This window comes from Culex quinquefasciatus, chromosome 1 (assembly GCF_015732765.1).
Source record: "Culex quinquefasciatus strain JHB chromosome 1, VPISU_Cqui_1.0_pri_paternal, whole genome shotgun sequence".
Taxonomy (NCBI): Eukaryota; Metazoa; Arthropoda; class Insecta; order Diptera; family Culicidae; genus Culex; species Culex quinquefasciatus.
In genome coordinates this window covers 25,371,682-25,392,870 of record NC_051861.1, presented here as the reverse complement: position 1 = coordinate 25,392,870, position 21,189 = coordinate 25,371,682, and the positions used below count along the sequence as shown (strand labels likewise).

Below are 21,189 nucleotides of genomic sequence, written 5' to 3'. Positions count from 1 at the left end.
TATTCTATTATTTTCATATTTTTTCTAATTACTCATTTCTTCCCACTTTCTCAAATTATTTCTTTTATTTCTTCTTTTATTTGAAACGAGAACAAATGTAGAGCTGGCTGTAGTAGATGAAATAATTCTCATGGGTTCTAGAGCTTTTGCCATGTGCGGTAGCGAAATAGTGCCATTCAGCAAAAACCCCAAAATCTGCCTTACGGTTTGAAAGATTGAGCATGATCATATTAAACCGATTTTTATAATGTGTTTCATCAGAATAATTGATTATTTTTTTTCAATTCTGGTACATTTAATTTCAAAAGCAATACCATATACTTCTGATACATGTGGATAGCAGCTGTATCGTCTTCCAAGATTTCGAAATGATTGGCAAACAAAAAAAAGATTATTGTTCGGACGGTGTCAAAATGAACACAACTGAATAATAACACAACTAGATAATAAATCAGATTAATCGTTGTGATTTTCTTACCTTTTTTTTTATACTTTCCAGAAATCCTCCTCCTTAATCATGCTTCACGAGAGTTTTGTTCATATTAATTCATAATTTTTAACACGATAATGTATCGTACACTTTTTCTTAAGTTACAAGATCAATTACAATTTCCTGCTAGCTCTGCGGGAATTCCATTCTGCTCTGTATTGCGTGTCGTTCTTGCTTTGTACTGTGGGCTAGCACACAAATTCACCGTATACAGCAGTTTCCTACAGTGGTGTACATTACATTTTTGCCTTATTTGCTAATGATTATTTGGGATGAAATCTTAATTCAATAAATAACCAGGTAGCAGTTATTGAACAGCGCTTCTGAGTGCTTCTAGCATATGTGGCGAATTAAGCTAATGTAGGTAATCTCAAAAACTAAAAACTTTAAAATTCGATATCTCTGGAACCAAAAATATTCCTTTCTGTCGATAAGTGATTCTTATGTAAAATCGGACGGGGAATACGATGGTGAGGTCAAATTCAAAAAATAAATAGGGCTGTTTTGAGATACGGCCATTTAAAGTTTTCAATTGCGCAATACAGGTAGAAAACATATTTTAATCTAAATTTTGATCACGGAAATGGATTCTACGTCCAATTTTCTTCAAAATTGAGTCTAAGACCGACCCTCTAAGATTTGTGGTTCCTGAGTTATCGTCGTTTGAAGATAGGGGTTTCGCTCAAAAATCGCCAAAAAGTCGATTTTTTGGAAGGGTACAAAAATGGAGGGGGTGGTCCGATTTTGATGAAATTCGGGATTTTTGCATGTTTTGATAGTCTCAACAGCTCTGCCAAATTTGAGCAGAATCGGAGATGGTAATTTTCAAATTTGCATTTTTTCTTGCACACTTCAGGTGGAATGACCCATGGGTCATTCCATCTGAAGCGGAACACCATTTGAAAATTACCATCTCCGATTCTGCTCAAATTTGGCAGACCTGTTGAGACTATCAAAACATGCAAAAATCCCGAATTTCATCCAAATCGGACCACCCCCTCCAGTTTTGTACCCTCCCAAAATCGACTTTTGGCTATTTTTGAGCGAAACCCCTATCTTTAAACGACGATAACTCAGGAACCATAAATCTTAGAGAGTCGGTCTTAGACTCAATTTTGAAGGAAATTGGACGTAGAATCCATTTCCGTGATCAAAATTTGGATTAAAATATGTTTTCTACCTGTATTGCGCAATTCAAAACTTTGAATGGCCGTATCTCAAAACAGCCCTATTTATTTTTTAAATTTGACCTCACCATCGTATTCCCCGTCCAATTTTACATAAGAATCACTTATTGACAGAAAGGAATATGTTTCGTTCCAGAGATATCGAATTTTAAAGTTTTGAGTATTTGAGATTACCTAAATTAGCTACACTCGCCGCCTCTGCTAGAAGCACTAAGTCGTGCTGATGAATAATTACTACCTGGTGTTCTGTAAGATGAATTATTTTTATAATTTTATACGATTTTGAGATAATCAATACCTTGAACAATCTATTTTTTGTTTAAGGAATATTTATTGGGTAATTTTGCATGCACTGTTTTTCCTGATGTCAGTGTCATTGGACCATATTAGGTAAAATTTGAACTTTCAATATTTATTTGCAAATGCTACAACGTTTTTACAACACAATTAAAAAAAATCTATTGTTTTCATATTTTTCCTAATTCCTCATTTCTTCCCACTTTATCAAATTATTTATTTTATTTGAAGCAAGAACAAATGTAGAGCTGGATGTAGTAGATGAAATAATTCTCATGGGTTCTAGAGATTTTGCCATGTGCGGTAGCAAAATAGTGTCATTCAGCAATAAACCCCAAAATCTGCCTTACGGTTTGAAAGATTTAGCATGATCATATTAAACTGATTTTTATATTGTGAACCAGTTTCATCTGAAAAATTGATGATTTTTTTTCAATTCTGGTACATTTAATTTCAAAAACGAAACCATATACTTCTGATACATGTGGACAGCAGCTGTATCGTTTTCCAAGATTTCGAAATGATTGACAAAAAAAAATTTCTTACTTTTTTCAGCTTTATACTTTCCAGAAAGCCTCTTGCTTAATCATGCTTCACGAGAGTATTATTCATGTTAATTCATAATTTTTGATACGATAATGTATTGTACACTTTTTCTTAAGTGTTACTCACAACATCAATTTCAATTTCCTGCTAGCACAGCGGGAATTCCATTCTGCTCTGTATTGCGTGTTGTTCTTGCTCTGTCCTGTGGGCTAGCACATAAATTCACTCCATACTATTTTTTTTAAATTTAAGATTAATACAGCATTTTCCTACAATTTTTGCCTAATTTGCTAATGATTAATTGGGATGAAATCGTATTTCAATAAATAAACAGGTAGCAGTTATTGATCAGCGCGCCCGAGTCCTTCTAGCATATGTGGCGAGTGTAGCTAATTTAGGTAATCTCAAATACTCAAAACTTTAAAATTCGATATCTCTGGAACGAAACATATTCCTTTCTGTCGATAAGTGATTCTTATGTAAAATTGGACGGGGAATACGATGGTGAGGTCAAATTTAAAAAATAAATAGGGCTGTTTTGAGATACGGCCATTCAAAGTTTTCAATTGCGCAATACAGGTAGAAAAAAATATTTTAATCCAAATTTTGATCACGGAAATGGATTCTAAGTCCAATTTCCTTCAAAATTGAGTCTAAGACCGACTCTCTAAGATTTGTGGTTCCTGAGTTATCGTCGTTCGAAGATAGGGGTTTCGCTCAAAAATAGCCAAAAAGTCGATTTTTTGGGAGGGTACAAAAATGGAGGGGGTGGTCCGATTTGGATGAAATTCAGGATTTTTACATGTTTTGACAGTCTCAACAGCTCTGCCAAATTTGAGCAGAATCGGAGATGGTAATTTTCAAATTTGCATTTTTTCTTGCACACTTCAGATGGAATTACCCATATAAGTGATTAATTTTACAAAAATCTAATAACAAGTTTGTGAACCTTTTGAAAAATCACTCAGTGCGAATTAAGATTCGTAAATATTTTAAACTACAATTTTGAGTCTTAAAAAACTCAAGAAACGATTTTGTTTTTGCAGATTCAGAAAAAATCAAAAGTTTTATATAGTTCCTCAAAACAATGAGGCTGCTTAAATTAACGTTTCATAGAATTAGTATGAACTAACAGTAACTGAATTCATTTAAAAGAAACAAATTTATTACTTTTCATTTTAAATTTTTGACACTGTTGGCGTAGTAAAAAAACTCCCGGGTCCCGGGAGTTCCCGGGAAATTGCCAAGTTCAACTCTCGATTGCCGGGAAATTGAAAATCTCGAGAATCGTCACCCTCTAATCAAGACGATTCATTTTTCTAGTGATTTTTTTAGATGTCTAGATGATCCTGGAACTTTGCAAAACTCAATTTGATCAAATCTGTAATTTATGCGATCAAAAACATCGTTGTTTGCGTGTAAAAAAAAATCGCTGGAAAGATTACAGATTTGTTCAAATCAAGTTCTGCAAAATTTAAGGAACATCTAAACGTTTTTACAAATTCCTGGAAACAAGAATCGTTCCGATTGATTGAGTTATGTCCGAAAACCAGGGGGGGTTAAGCGCTTGTCTAAAAAAATGGTTTTGTTTGGAAATTGTCCATGAAGGAAGGGGGAAGCGGGGGGTCTGAGATTTCCGAAAAATATTTTGGTCCTTTTTGATTATTATCAAAATGAAAATTCAAACAAAACGCTTATCAAAAGGAATCTCATTTAAAAAAAACATTTTTAGAATTATTACCAAATTTTGAAGACGTATCAACTATTTGAAGATGAAAAATATCTCGTAAGTTCATGCATACCAGTCCGGATTGGGCTACCCATTTGGAGAAAAGCGTTCGCAAAGTACCATCAAATCATCTTCTACGTCGTGTATGGGTAGTATAAGACAAGGGGATGATTCCGTAAGATTCGTACGTTTCTCTTTCTTGAACATTCAGCGATTGCAATCCCCCAGGGGGGTAAACAGACCCTGTACTGAATCATAGCTGAAAGAAAAAGGGATATGATGCCCAGAGATTGAGGCAAGTGAGATATTGCTTTTCAATAAGCTGACTTTAGTTTCTCTTAAAGACAGATATTTTTTCTTTTTTATTTTTTAGAATAGTGCGATGTTCCTGAATTTTACCGGCGGCATTCTGATTCCAAGAAATGTACAAGCTCTTATTATTGTTCGCCGGAAATGTAAACATCTGATCCTCAAAATCCCGGAAGGTTTGCCTAATTTCACCCGAGATTTAATCCACAATGAAAAACGATTTTTAACCTTCACTTCCAATGAAAACCCGAGTAAATCCTTTTCACCCAACCCGCCCACAACAACAGCTTGTGTCAATAAAAACGACTCCAGCCCGGCCCCCGTTTTCGCCCTGGGGTTATTTTCGACAAAAAGAAGAAAGCTCGCTCTTAATTATCTGTTGAATCGAAAAGCGTTCAACTTTTGCCGCTGCGAAATTAACGCCCAAATGTTATCGAATTGTTTTTCGACCTTCCGCGAAATTTGACTGCTCGTCGTCCGGCCTTTCGCTGTGTGCGCTGATTGACAAAAGTTGTCCTCGCCTGCCGAAAGTACTCTTAATTATTAATAATCCATTTGCCCAGCATCTTTCGCTTTTTCGTCTCGATTGGTTGAAAAGTTTCCGCGGACGACCCCCTCCGGGGAGAGTACGGAAACTTAAGAGAATAAATAACTGGTGCTAAATACTTGCTGTTTGTGTTCGTACTTTGCAGGGAAATTTTCAGCTTTGTTGATGTTGCTTGTCTGTCCATTTTGTTGAATTGTCGGGGGAAATCTTTGCCGATGGACGAGACATTTATTAGGCAGGAAGAAACAGTTTAGAGGAAAGTGGAACAGTAGTTCCGATAACTTTTTTTCACGTTTTTGTGGAAACATTTCGCTCCGTTTTTTTTTTTTTGTACTATTATTACCGTAATCTGGGGTGAATCGGGAATACAGTCTGAATAGGGACAGCAGTTTTTAGAGCACTTAAAGCTATTAAATTTGGAAACGGATGTACACATTTTGTTGGTCTGAGTCTGTTCTAACCGCAGAAAAATCAAAATATTGTGCTCCAACATGGTTAAAACTGCTATCCCAATTCGCCCCATGTGTCCCGATTGATCCCAGTTTACGGTAGCTTCAATTCCGAACATTCAATAATTTCGAATAAAAAAATTTAACGCACTCTACCGAAAACCAAAAAATTTTAAAAACCGTTCACAGCAAAATTCTGAAAAACGAGTTCCAATGTTCAACTGGTCAAGCTTGTTAAGCATTTGTGCGAACCGATACTGACAACCTGCGCAATTTTCGCTAGAATTTTATCTCTCTATGAGCTGTATGATCGACCTCCTGCTTCTGGTATATTCTCCTGTAATTTATCAATTCGTCGTGATCGTGCTATCTTTCCACTTGTGCATTTTTGGCTAATTCGAGTTCAGAACGATATTGAACAAAAACTGAAAAAAACTATTTGTCAAAATCACTCAAATGCAGAAAATTTTTAAACGTAATCATTTTCGAAGCTCAAAAAAACCGACGTGCGACAAGATAGCATAGCTCGATCACGTCAAATTGTTGGCTGCCAGCAGTCATTTCGGAGGAAACTGTATAGAAATTGTCCGATTGGATTCTACGCATCCTAAACTGTAAGCTTCACGGCAATCCCAGGAATTGCCCAGGAACACGTTTCTGCGTTTGATTGATCTCATTGGACGGACAGTCCGGCGTGATTGATGATGAATGGTTTGATGGTACTATGAAAATTCAGCCGGACGTGGAACCATACAGAGAGACTTACGGGTCAAGCAGTGAGACAGAACTGGCACGTTACACTACTGCCCGCGAGGCAGCTGTCTGAAGGTGTATGGAATCAACCAGATGTGAACGCATTCCGACAGTTTTATTGATTGTTCAACACAGTCCAAGTAATGTTGCTAGGAGGCAACGTGTTTTGAAGAAGAACGTGTTCGATACTGTTTCTATTTAACCTAGCAAACAAATTATAGATTTGGTAATTTCTCCAAAAAAAAAACATTAATTGAAAATGTATCAAAAATTATCATGCAATAATTCGAGGTATATCGTTGTATCCCGCCTCACAAGTTTCCTTTACAAAATTTAATTAAATTTTGCGAACATTTATTAAATTATTGAAAATACGAAATTTACTCTACTTGCAGAATGTGAAATCCTTATTTCTATAGTTGCCAACTTGGGTGAATTTGGAAAATGTCGGCCAAAGTCCAAACCCATCTTGAAAAAAATTGTTGGGGTAATTTTAGTTTCTGATCAGGTGCCACTCAAAAACTACGTGGAAACTTTTTTGGGAAATTTCAGGTGGTGGTAGTTTTATGTCAAAAGCTAAATTCAATATGTAAATTACACATAAGATCCGATAATATTGTTAATTTGAATTATGAACTCTTGGAAATACAGTGCGCAAAATAAATTAGTTTTTTTTTGGACTATTTTTGATCACCGTTATTTTTATGATTACGGGTTTTGATTTATATTTTTTCACCGAAAAATATCAATCAAAACCCGTAATCATAAATTAGTTTTATTAATGGAACCAACTTGGCCCAATTAAGCTCTAGCCCAGGGGTGCCCAAAGTATGACCCGCGAGGTGATTTTTTGTGGCCCGCGGACCTATTTTGAATGATCATGTAAAATGGCCCGTTTTCCACTAGTAAAGTGATTTTATACTTTTTCAAAATTAATGTTTATTTGAAACTTTTTTATGCTTTTTTTTTATTTTTTGTTAGTTAAAAAACTTATGATTTATCAATATTTTGATCCTTATTTTAAGACACAAATATTTTGTTCAAAAATCTTAATCATCAAAACAATTTCACACGTTTCAATGTGAGTGAAACTAGTAAATATCGTCAAAACATTCATCAAACATTTTTGAAAATATTTGACTTGGGTAATAATCTGTAATAATTACAAAAATATAAGTATTCATAAAGTCATAATAACCCTTTTATAAAATGGTCCTCAAACTTAATTTGCACTTAGAAACCTTCTCTCGGGATTCCAACTCATGACAGTTGGATAACGAATCTGATTCAGGCAGATGAAATCCAGAGTTTGTTTTGAAAAGATCCAATAAACCAAATTTTATTTTTTTGCTTTTTGGGTTTTTTTGAATACCCCTGACTCAAGGCGGTTCTAAAAACACCCAAAAAGCAATGATTGAAAATTTGGTTAATTGGACCTTTTCAAAAAAAAACTCTAGAAATGTTGAAATCGGAGGAATAAGTCTGTTGCAAACATTTTACAAAGCTTTTGTCGACCAACCCTCCCTTCCCCTCATAATTAAAAATTTGGTCGAAAAATCAAGAGCAAATTTTTTTTCAAAAAACTGCAAAAAATCAATGGAAATTTAAGTGCAACCAACTGAATTCTATTAAAAATGCTTTCCTCTGCGATTCGTATCATTTGAGCATGTTTGGGATTATTTATGTTTTTATTTTCGTTGAATTTTACCTTTTTTGATCGCAATTTAACATTACGGGTGCTTAAAACTATTTTTAACATATTTTTGCCTTTCTAACTAAAGAAAGGTATAGGTTTTACTTTATGGCTAGACATCATTTTCATCTTCGTAAATAAAACGATACAGCATAAATATTGATCGGAAAAATCGCCAGAAAATCACACTGCATTGATTTTCAACGCTCTATCGATTCGTCTTGACAGAACTCGTCTATCTCCAACCCTCGAATTTTGAGAAAATAAATTCCGTGGAGATCGAGTGATGTTCGTATGTGGTAAAATTTTGCAAAATTTTGTGTCGCGTCGTTCTCAGCTACCCTGAATCCGATTTTGATTCTTCTGAATGCAGATGAAAGCTAGTGTGCTGAACCTGGGCGAGTTGCCGCTCAAATTTCGAAATATCCATCTGTTTTCGGATGTGGACAGACTTTTCAACAAAATACACAGTTTTCAAATGAAAAAATGGTAAATTTTTTTCATTTTCATATCTTTTATTTATATCAAAAAATGCATTTTTCAAACTCTACAACCTCCCAAATTTTCATCCCGATTCATAATATGGTTCTGGAGTTAGAGCCGTTTGATTAACCTACCATAAGAAAAAAATCCCTAAAAAAAGGCAAAAGCCCACCTGGTGACCTTCGCCAACATTTTTCGTTTCTAATTTTATCCGAAATTTCTTCCTACATTCATAGTACAGACCATGAGTGAGCATCTGAAACAAATTTGACATCGATCGGCAATCCCGAACAACTTTTAGAACGATTTACTTTTTGCTTTTCTTACTAAAGAAAGGTATAGGACTATACCTATAACGCCGGAACTGCTGGACTCTGCTTCTCCACCTTCCTTGCCAGCGGTTTCGGTTTCGACGCCTGCTGGCGCCTCCGGATAAAGTCCGCACGCTTGGGTGTAGAATTCCACTTTCTTCTTCTTGAGGAGCTCTTGCAACTTGTCAAAATCTTTTACAGAGAAGCAGGTCACCTTGGTTCCAAATCGGGTCAGTTTGTAAATCGGGTTGAAACCAAATTTACAACTTTCCCCTATCGCCACGAGCTTGTAAAAATCCGTGGTGCTCTTCATCACCAAAGGTGGTTGATTTTGTTTACCTGCCGACTGGCCGGGTGGTAAAACCGCCGGGGCGTCTTCTCCTCCTGCTGGGCTGGCATTGTTGTTGTTTTCGTTTTCCGCTAGCGGGCTGAACTTGTTGTTATTGAGCACATTCTGCTCCACTTTTCCTTCTCCGACGACAGCTCCGGTGATCTCAGGGGTCTTCTTCCGCTTCCGATTTCCGGGGATGAGTTGGAAATCATCCGTCTCGGAGGTCTCTTCCACCTCCATCCGTCAAACAACTCGAGGCACGATGACTTTAGCGCGCACGCCACACACGTCTACTCTCTTGGAGCTTTCAGAGTCAAGTGTCGGTTTTGCTTTGCGCCTGCTTTGTTCGGTTTTTGGGCTCGTACCAAAACTAGAAAACCAAACCCGCAGTGTGCATCGTCACTGGCGCATGGGAAGCTTGCTATGCTCGCGTTTGTCATAAACGCTTGTTTGATTAAGAATTTGTACGATTAAAAATATTCTTTTGGTGAAAATTGCGTTTTCAATTTCTTTTGGAAAACACATCATTAATAATACCTTGCTTTCATCATAAGATTTTTTGTATCAAGTCGATGTTATGGATTGAAAGAAGTTAAATTCTTTACTAAGAAAGGCTCTATCTCACCCCTGGTGGGATTAAATCGGGTTTTTCATTGAAATGTTGAAGTTCTGGCTCTCAACAATTTTTCATCATTCACACTTAGTTTAAAGATAAAATTATGCTGTTACCTACATAAATTGTTCAGATTACATGTCACCATTTTTTAAATAAAAAAAAAACTTTAAAATTTAATTGAAAACACAAGTACAATCAGATTTTTTTTTCAGATGCCAAAAAAAAATCAACAATACCATTGGAAAATGCCATTTTCTGTTTTCTATTATCTTTAATTAGCGAAAATTTTCAAATGGTTGCAGAAATAAAAAAAAATAACTTAAAGATGTATTTTCTAGACTTTTAAATTAAAATTACAATATTTCATTTTATTAATAAAATATTTTGTAAATTTGGACCCTCAATTGAGCTTCAAATTTGGCCCGGCCTTCAAAAACTTTGAGCACCCCTGCTCTAGCCTCAAAAAGTAGTTAATATCACATAAAAAGGCAATTCAAGGGGTATTTTGAAAAAGCCATAGTTAAACTTGTGATAATCAGAACAGGAACAATAAAATATCTTTCAATATTACTCAAATGGCTTTAACAGCTGTCCCAACTCTTCATTTTTTAAACATGGCTTTGGCGTCATCCATAAATTATGTCACGCTCAAGGGGGTCTGAGAAAGTGTGACATTGTTTGTTATAAGTATAGGGAAAGCGTGACAAAAGGGGGGAGGGGTGTAAATTTTGGCTGATTTTAGCGTGACGTACTTTATGGATGAAGCCTTTTCAGTTAAATTTAATGTACAACGAAACATTTATGATTGTCAACTGGCAGCACTAAAGCTTAGCCAACAACAGAAAAGCTCTTCCATTAAGTTTGCCTGATCTGCCTCGATGCTTGGTTTTGTGTGAAAATAAAGTGATAAAATTTTCATGATTTTTCCCGCCACCATCTACAGCTTGTCAGCGCACCGGCAGAAACACGGTTGACGGAATCATTTCTCCCGCTATAGACTGTGTGGTTTTGGTGGGTGGGTAAACACCAGTCGTTGATTCTGCTCGATTGATTTGATGGAAATTGATGGATGGTTTATTGATTATCAGTTTAGCACCTCGTTTTGAAGCATTCGGTTTAGGCTTTAAGACTGCTTGAATTTGACTTAAACAGTTTGATTGAACGTGGAACTAAACTTGTTAAAGCTTTATGCCAATTTGCTGATTAAAACAGTCAATGCTTCTTACTTTGGTTAAACGGACCCCCAAATGTTTGCGTACTCAATTCAAGCCGAACGACTTTCCACCGGTACTGGCAACACTTCACCTTTTGCAAGCTGTCCCCGGCAACCTGAAGATTATTGTTCATTCAACCACGTCGTGAGTCAACGGCTCGTAACAATATTGATTTTGAATATTCTGATGCCGTTTCTACCGTCGACAATTTCCTTGGAGATTTGGATTTTGCCATATGTTCACTTTCTGGGTATTTGTTCAGAGCTTGAGCCGAAATCACATTCGTCTGGCCTTTTTTTTTGCTGGTTCCTTGTAAGAAAGCACGGCATACAGCGAGTTTTAGGAGCCACGTGGCCTCCCCACGGAATTGAATCATGCTAGTGTAACGTTTTTGACAGGTGAAGATATAAGACATGTATCAGACATATTTGCAAAAAGATTACGGTTGCACTTTTCAAAATAAGATTTCAACGATTTCAGCGATATTTCATGTACAATTTTCATATTCATCCCATTTTCTTCTAAATTGGAACATGCAGTGAAAAAAACCGTCAACAACCATGATCTTAAATTCAGCTTTAAATTAAAATCCACTCAAGATGAAACCCAGACGGATTATTGCTGCACACTATGGGTGGTCCTCAACCATGACCCTTGGTGCTCTGAACAGCCAACTGACAGGGATGGCAAGATGGTCCAGCCCAGATAACAAACGGTTATCAATTTCAATATCTCAACAGATAATTGAAAGTGCTCAAAAGTGGAGGCAAAACTCATCCCAAACCAACCCCCCATTGAGATAAGCACAGAACTGACAACAATTCTGACAGCATGAAAACCCCTCGACCTCCCCCCTTTATTTAACAACAGAAGTAGTAGCATCAGAAGCAGTGGTGGCGCCTCAAGTGGATGTTCTATTACACTACTCGACAAAACAAAACTTGTGTCAAGGGATTAACGATATCTCATCCGTTCCTGAGAGAAAAGGCATCCCCGAATCCGATGCATTCGACAGAATTTGATTTTATGTCCACGCGGACTGATGCAAATCTGGTAAATTTTTTAACATAAAAAATCGAACAATTTAAAAAAACCATGCATCTCCTCCCAATTATATGAGCCATCTACAAGAATATGGAAGCGCCTGGTGCATAGCCATTTCCTTTAAGCACAACGGAAACAACCAATACAAATGTATAAAAAAGTTGTCAAGTTCTCGGGGGGGTCCACAGCTAGCATTTTTGTACGATCATAAAAATAAATATTAAAAGTTTAAAATTAATTTATTTAAAAACATATTTTTGATTTATTTGTTTACTAAAATTTTATGTATCTTAAAGGTCTTAAAGGTCATCCAAGGACTCCTGGAGTTAAGATCTACGAGTCTACCGCCGTAACAAGCAAAAGGTCGTGAGATTTTGACCCCGGATCATGTGCGTATAGCATCAATGGATATGGTAGACTACTATATGAATGTGTTGGGATGTTCATGGTCATCCAAGGACTCCCTGGAGTTAAGATCTACGAGTCTACCGCCGTAACAAGCAAGAGGTTGTCGGATTTTGACCCCGGATCATGTGCGTATAGCATCAGTGGATATGGTAGACTACTGTATGAATGTGTTGGGATGTTCATGGTCATCCAAGGACTCCCTGGAGTTAAGATCTACGAGTCTACCGCCGTAACAAGCAAGAGGTCGTCGGATTTTGACCCCGGATCATGTGCGTATATCATCAGTGGATATGGTAGACTACTATATGAATGTGTTGGGATGTTCATGGTCATCCAAGGACTCCCTGGAGTTAAGATCTACGAGTCTACCGCCGTAACAAGCAAGAGGTCGTCGGATTTTGACCCCGGATCTTGTGCGTATAGCATCAGTGGATATGGTAGACTACTATATGAATGTGTTGGGATGTCCATGGTCATCCAAGGACTCCCTGGAGTTAAGATCTACGAGTCTACCGCCGTAACAAGCAATAGGTCGTCTTATTTTGACCCCGGATCTTGTGCGTATAGCATCAGTGGATATGGTAGACTACTGTATGAATGTGTTGGGATGTCCATGGTCATCCGAGGACTCCCTGGTGTTAAGATCTACGAGTCTACCGCCGTAGCAAGCAAGTGGTCGTCTTATTTTGACCCCGGATCTTGTGTGTATAGCATCAGTGCATATGGTAGACTACTGTATGAATGTGTTGGGATGTTCATGGTCATCCAAGGACTCCCTGGAGTTAAGATCTACGAGTCTACCGCCGTAACAAGCAAGAGGTCGTCGGATTTTGACCCCGGATCATGTGCGTATATCATCAGTGGATATGGTAGACTACTATATGAATGTGTTTGGATGTTCATGGTCATCCAAGGACTCCCTGGAGTTAAGATCTACGAGTCTACCGCCGTAACAAGCAAAAGGTCGTGAGATTTTGACCCCGGATCATGTGCGTATAGCATCAATGGATATGGTAGACTACTATATGAATGTGTTGGGATGTTCATGGTCATCCAAGGACTCCCTGGAGTTAAGATCTACGAGTCTACCGCCGTAACAAGCAAGAGGTCGTCGGATTTTGACCCCGGATCATGTGCGTATAGCATCAGTGGATATGGTAGACTACTGTATGAATGTGTTGGGATGTTCATGGTCATCCAAGGACTCCCTGGAGTTAAGATCTACGAGTCTACCGCCGTAACAAGCAAGAGGTCGTCGGATTTTGACCCCGGATCATGTGCGTATAGCATCAGTGGATATGGTAGACTACTGTATGAATGTGTTGGGATGTCCATGGTCATCCGAGGACTCCCTGGTGTTAAGATCTACGAGTCTACCGCCGTAGCAAGCAAGAGGTCGTCTTATTTTGACCCCGGATCTTGTGTGTATAGCATCAGTGCATATGGTAGACTACTGTATGAATGTGTTGGGATGTTCATGGTCATCCAAGGACTCCCTGGAGTTAAGATCTACGAGTCTACCGCCGTAACAAGCAAGAGGTCGTCGGATTTTGACCCCGGATCATGTGCGTATAGCATCAGTGGATATGGTAGACTACTATATGAATGTGTTGGGATGTTCATGGTCATCCAAGGACTCCCTGAGTCTACGAGTCTACCGCCGTAACAAGCAAGAGGTCGTCGGATTTGACCCCGGATCATGTGCGTATAGCATCAGTGGATATGGTAGACTACTGTATGAATGTGTTGGGATGTTCATGGTCATCCGAGGACTCCCTGGAGTTAAGATCTACGAGTCTACCGCCGTAACAAGCAAGAGGTCGTCGGATTTTGACCCCGGATCATGTGCGTATAGCATCAGTGGATATGGTAGACTACTATATGAATGTGTTGGGATGTTCATGGTCATCCAAGGACTCCCTGGAGTTAAGATCTACGAGTCTACCGCCGTAACAAGCAAGAGGTCGTCGGATTTTGACCCCGGATCTTATGCGTATAGCATCAGTGCATATGGTAGACTACTATATGAATGTGTTGGGATGTCCATGGTCATCCAAGGACTCCCTGGAGTTAAGATCTACGAGTCTACCGCCGTAACAAGCAAGAGGTCGTCGGATTTTGACCCCGGATCATGTGCGTATAGCATCAGTGGATATGGTAGACTACTGTATGAATGTGTTGGGATGTCCATGGTCATCCGAGGACTCCCTGGTGTTAAGATCTACGAGTCTACCGCCGTAGCAAGCAAAAGGTCGTCTTATTTTGACCCCGGATCTTGTGTGTATAGCATCAGTGCATATGGTAGACTACTGTATGAATGTGTTGGGATGTTCATGGTCATCCAAGGACTCCCATGAGTCTACGAGTCTACCGTCGTAACAAACAATAGGTCGCCGTTTGGCTTAAGTGGTAAGCAAGGATATACGCACAAGATCCGGGGTCAAAATAAGACGACCTCTTGCTTGATACGGCGGTAGACTCGTAGATCTTAACTCCAGGAGTCCTCGGATAACCATGGACATCCTAACACATTCATATAGTAGTCTACCATATGCACTGATGCTATACGCACATGATCCGGGGTCAAAATCCGACGACCTCTTGCTTGTTACGGCGGTAGACTCGTAGATCTTAACTCCAGGGAGTCCTTGGATGACCATGAACAACCCAACACATTCATACAGTAGTCTACCATATGCACTGATGCTATACACACAAGATCCGGGGTCATAATAAGACGACCTCTTGCTTGTTACGGCGGTAGACTCGTAGATCTTAACTCCAGGAGTCCTTGGATGACCATGAACATCCCAACACATTCATATAGTAGTCTACCATATCCACTGATGCTATACGCACATGATCCGGGGTCAAAATCCGACGACCTCTTGCTTGTTACGGCGGTAGACTCGTAGATCTTAACTCCAGGGAGTCCTTGGATGACCATGAACATCCCAACACATTCATACAGTAGTCTACCATATCCACTGATGCTATACGCACATGATCCGGGGTCAAAATCCGACGACCTCTTGCTTGTTACGGCGGTAGACTCGTAGATCTTAACTCCAGGGAGTCCTCGGATGACCATGAACATCCCAACACATTCATATAGTAGTCTACCATATCCACTGATGCTATACGCACATGATCCGGGGTCAAAATCCGACGACCTCTTGCTTGTTACGGCGGTAGACTCGTAGATCTTAACTCCAGGGAGTCCTTGGATGACCATGAACATCCCAACACATTCATATAGTAGTCTACCATATCCACTGATGCTATACGCACATGATCCGGGGTCAAAATCCGACGACCTCTTGCTTGTTACGGCGGTAGACTCGTAGATCTTAACACCAGGGAGTCCTCGGATGACCATGGACATCCCAACACATTCATACAGTAGTCTACCATATCCACTGATGCTATACGCACAAGATCCGGGGTCAAAATAAGACGACCTATTGCTTGTTACGGTGGTAGACTCGTAGATCTTAACTCCAGGGAGTCCTTGGATGACCATGAACATCCCAACACATTCATATAGTAGTCTACCATATCCACTGACGCTATACGCACATGATCCGGGGTCAAAATCCGACGACCTCTTGCTTGTTACGACGGTAGACTCGTAGATCTTAACTCCAGGGAGTCCTTGGATGACCATGAACATCCCAACACATTCATATAGTAGTCTACCATATCCACTGATGCTATACGCACATGATCCGGGGTCAAAATCCGACGACCTCTTGCTTGTTACGGCGGTAGACTCGTAGATCTTAACTCCAGGGAGTCCTTGGATGACCATGAACATCCAAACACATTCATATAGTAGTCTACCATATCCACTGATGATATACGCACATGATCCGGGGTCAAAATCCGACGACCTCTTGCTTGTTACGGCGGTAGACTCGTAGATCTTAACTCCAGGGAGTCCTTGGATGACCATGAACATCCCAACACATTCATACAGTAGTCTACCATATGCACTGATGCTATACACACAAGATCCGGGGTCAAAATAAGACGACCTCTTGCTTGTTACGGCGGTAGACTCGTAGATCTTAACACCAGGGAGTCCTTGGATGACCATGAACATCCCAACACATTCATACAGTAGTCTACCATATCCACTGATGCTATACGCACAAGATCCGGGGTCAAAATAAGACGACCTATTGCTTGTTACGGCGGTAGACTCGTAGATCTTAACTCCAGGGAGTCCTTGGATGACCATGGACATCCCGAAGTACCCATAGACCTTTGAGATACATAAAATTTTAGTAAACAAATAAATCAAAAATATGTTTTTAAATAAATTAATTTTAAACTTTTAATATTTATTTTTATAATCGTTCAAAAATGCTAGCTGTGGACCCCGAGAACTTGACAACTTTTTATACATTTGTATTGGTTGTTTCCGTTGTGCTTAAAGGAAATGGTTATGCACCAGGCGCTTCCATATTCTTGTAGATGGCTCATATAATTGGGAGGAGACTCATGGTTTTTTTTAAATTGTTCGATTTTTTATGTTAAAAAATTTACCAGATTTGCATCAGTCCGCGTGGACATAAAATCAAATTCTGTCGAATGCATCGGATTCGGGGATGCCTTTTCTCTCAGGAACGGATGAGATATCGTCAATCCCTTGACACAAGTTTTGTTTTGTCGAGTAGTGTTATAAGTCAAGAGAATCCCGGATCTGGGGGGCCTCTGGGATGATGATGGAGTGGATTTCTGGGGCGGGACTAGCTGGCTACAAGAGATTATATTCCGTGGAGGCTGTCTGAAGCACAAGGAAGTGTGTTGACCATCAAAAGAGGGGGGAAGTGCTATTGTTGTAGTTGTGGCTGACTCTTGAGCCATATTAGAAGATTTCAAACGAATTTGAAAATTTGATTCAAGATTTCGAAAACTACGAAATCAATTAAGATTGGAAGGAATTTTTTTTTTTTGTTCAGAATGTATATGAAAGAAACCCTAATTCATAGTACCGTAAAACGGGGTGACTTTGATAGCCGGGGTGACTTTGATAGGTTTGCGATTTTTCCGCAAAATGAAGAGTACAATCAAAATACGTAAGGAATGGTTCAGAGACATACTGACCGTGGTAGAGAAGTGTTCAATGTACCTCAAGAAGAACTTTTCATAAATTTTTGAAAAGTTTATAAAGTTAGTTAACTATAGTTAAGAAAATGTTGATGGAAGCCATTATTTTAAACTTCTCAAAGGGTCATGATTTTCTCAATGAACATGATTTTTAATCTGAAAACGAAATGCATTTTCGGATTCTTTGGACAATTTTCCACTAGGAGAAGGTTAAATAAGTTTGTAAATAATAAATAATATGTGTTTTTGAAACACAATTAAAAAAATCTCCAAATTTATATGCAATTTCAGTTGAACAAATTTCATGTAAAATTTGAAAACTTGTGATTCGTGCTTGAAATTCAGTATAAAATGCAATATAAATCAATAATTTTATAAACAAAACTAGTTTTAACAAATTTTAGTCAAAATTTCGACTTTTTAGCAATTTTACCTAAAATTTATATGTATTTTGCTAAAAAGCTTATAAACTTAGTTAACTTAAAATATACATTGATTTTTTTTCTTACAAACTATATCAGCTACTTTAGTGATGGTACATTTAACGTACAAATAAAGTTTGAACATCTTAAATGTGATTTTAACAAGAAAAACTATGACTATCAAAGTCACCCCGGAATTAAAAATACGAATTTTAAACGTAACTATTTTTCTAAACACTATTAAAAAAACTTTTTTTTCCAAAATAGTGCATGGACTTTGTGTGGCCTACCCCAGTACATGTTTTAAAAATAATAATCTTGAGAAAAACATAACCTGTTGGAAAATATTCCAAAAACAAATTGAAATCCTATCAAAGTCACCCCGGTTTACGGTATCTAACAACCAGCATTCACAATTCATTCAGACACTCATAAATCAATCCAGATAAACATGATACATATCAAAGATAGTCGTAGATTCAATTTAATCTTACGTATCATGCACTGGATTTCCTGTAGCTGCTATTTTAGTGGGATGCTGCTCGGAATTAAATTGAATAAATGTAATCTTTCTCCTTTCTTTTCAATGTATCCATCTACTTGCACACTTAAAAATATTTGATATTTTTTATAGCGAAATAAATGTAAGTTTTTAACAAAATATTCATACAGTACAAAGCGATGTGAGGAAAAAACAATTTTGGAAAATTATGTAGCACATCAAATTTAAACTTTTTTTCTGTTTATAACGGAGACGCCGCTCTCGACGGTACCTAGTGCCGATTAAGACAAATCTCTCACGTTTGACAAAACGTTTTTCCTGCTTGCATGAAAGAGATCCACTTGACTGGCCCGGACGGCGGATAGCATCTGGAATCGGCTTACGGTCAGGATGCTGAACATTCAAGTTTTAGAAGTGAATTGACCTATCATAAACTTAACAAGGTACTTCCGTATTTTTTTTTAATTAAAGAAAAACATAAATCAAAAGATCAAGATCAAAATCATAGTTATTCATGTAACGAAATTGGCTCAAAATGACCTTCTGAACACGACTAAAATTTAAAAAAAATAAAAAAAAAACAAAAAAAATGGCCATTAGACGGTCAATCCCCAAACACTCACCATATCCTATGTTCTTAACCCTCATTCATACACTTTCCCTCAACTCTCACCACCAATAGATTGCGGTTGCGAAAAAAAAAATCTGCTGGCAACTGATAACGTCGTTATCCAATTGAAGAGTGAAGCCCGGGTGAAGCGCAATCCACTTATCCAATTGAAGAGCCCCGTGGACCATTTGGTGGACAGCCAGCTGGTGCTGCTGTGCTCAGTGCTATGGGTACTGAAACGCTCTCCAGTAGCGTAGTACTCCCACTATGCTCCTACCCAACCTGGAAGAGAGGGGGAGTGCACTCTTCTTCGAAAGTAGCGTGCCCAATTGGAAGTGGCAGTTTGACTGCGGAATCGTTCGCGTCGGATTTGTGTTATTTTTTTTCGGTTGGACCAGTTTTTGGTTTTTGGTTCTGGTTTCCGGTGCTACGAGTAAAGTGGTGCATCGTTTAATGTGATATTTTGTGACAATTTTATGTTGTGGCATCCGGAATGGCAAAAGAAGGGCCCAAAAGAGTGCTTGCTTAAGAAGAAATTACTTTAATGTGAATGGGATGCAGACTAGCTAAGGTATGCGAAAAACTTCACAGTATATGATGTAACTGAAACACTCAAACATTACATTAATAAAGTCATTTCGATTTATATCTTTAAACATGCAACAAATTGTTAAGTGAAAATTACATATAAGTGTTCTTGTAAATGCAATCAGAAGTCCACATCTTGTTACAAATACAACGACGTTGACTTTATAGCTGTCGGTCAGTATTGCAAGTACCAACCACTAGTGTCTTTCATTTATCTACAAAGACTTTACCACCCTGGGCTCCAAAGTGTACGGAGAGTATTGCATGGAGCGACGGCGCCGAATACCCATTATGACACTTAGAATTGAGGGGACCCACCGCGGGATTCAAATCGGTGACCTCTGGAATGTGAGTCCAGTGCGCGGTCCAATTGATCCACGCGGGTGGTCGAAATACAAGCTTACTCAAAATCATTTTGAACACATTTTAAGATGAAGATTTTTCATGAGCTCTTATGTTGCAATCAAACAATAAAACTGTGTGACTGTGTTTAAGGTAAGAGCAAAAATCTAGGGATTTATGTTAACTCTATTTACAACAAAATGTAGCTTTAAGTCATGTCCAAATAGATGATGAATCCAAAATCATTTTTGAACTAAGTATTCTAAATTTTCTTGAGAGCATGCAACTTGTGATACAATGTACTGAATCTTTTTGTAGCTTTTTTTTAAATATTGAACGAAGAAAATTTGAATTTTCTGCATCATGGTTGTTTTTGAATGAACAGATTTTTTTATAAAAAGCTATTTATTTTTTTCAAAAAGCAATAAAGAATTCGAAAAAGTTATTTTATTCATTTTATTTCTAAAATATATTCAAGGGAACGACTTCCATCATTGCCTTGATTTTTTGAAAGACGATAAAGATTTGACAATAAATCGTTTGAATCAAAAAAAAATTGAAAAGTTTCATATTTCGAAACAAGTGCTGAAAAGTTCAACTTTTCAGCACCAATTTCAGTGCTGAAAAATAGAACTTTTCAGCATTTATCTTGAAAAGTGTAACCAGTGGGTGTGTAGTGAGTGAATTCCAGTGACACAGGGGCAGGTTAGCGAGTGTGTTCGTTGAGAGTGAGACGATTCGGTTTGTGTCACCCACGGAGAGCGAGCGCGACCACCCCGTATGAAATCGCCAATGAGATGGAGTAACGCCGCTAGCCACCACCAGAGGGCCGAAGAACATCGCAAGGATTGGTAGCCGTGGCGAAAAGGATGATGATGATGATGGGGCGAAATATGGGACTTCGCCGGATCAGAGGTTCGCGGTTCCATGTCCTGCCGTAGATCGGCCATTTGCCCGGTGTATCTAATAGAGTACGCGTCGTTACGATCGCGAAGAAAGCCGTCCGAGCTACGCTTAAAGCTCCGCGGCGTGATAAAGTGAAGTGCCGCGACTCACCAAGGAGAAGGACTTCACGGAAGACACGGAAGGACCGTGCAAGACACCCCAGGACATCCAGGTAAACCCGCGAACCCGCCAACAACCCTGATCCGTGCCCCGAAACCAACGCCCAGTGTAACCGCCATCTTGTTCAAATCTTGTTCC

General features: G+C 38.5%; 1 protein-coding gene across 7 annotated transcripts in view; it reads left to right on the top strand.

Annotated features, from left to right (window-relative positions):
- The window catches only part of LOC6031670 (dopamine receptor 1), a 361,738-nt gene that overhangs the window by 226,043 nt on the left and 114,506 nt on the right, over positions 1 to 21,189 (top strand). The window contains exon 1 of one of the 7 annotated variants that reach the window (XM_038248924.1): positions 19,299 to 19,627. The exons of the other annotated variants lie outside the window; for them this stretch is intronic. Coding sequence (XP_038104852.1) covers positions 19,607 to 19,627 — 21 coding nt within the window. The 5' untranslated portion in view covers positions 19,299 to 19,606. Of the gene's footprint in view, positions 1 to 19,298; positions 19,628 to 21,189 lie in introns of those variants that run through there. 7 annotated transcript variants of the gene reach the window in all.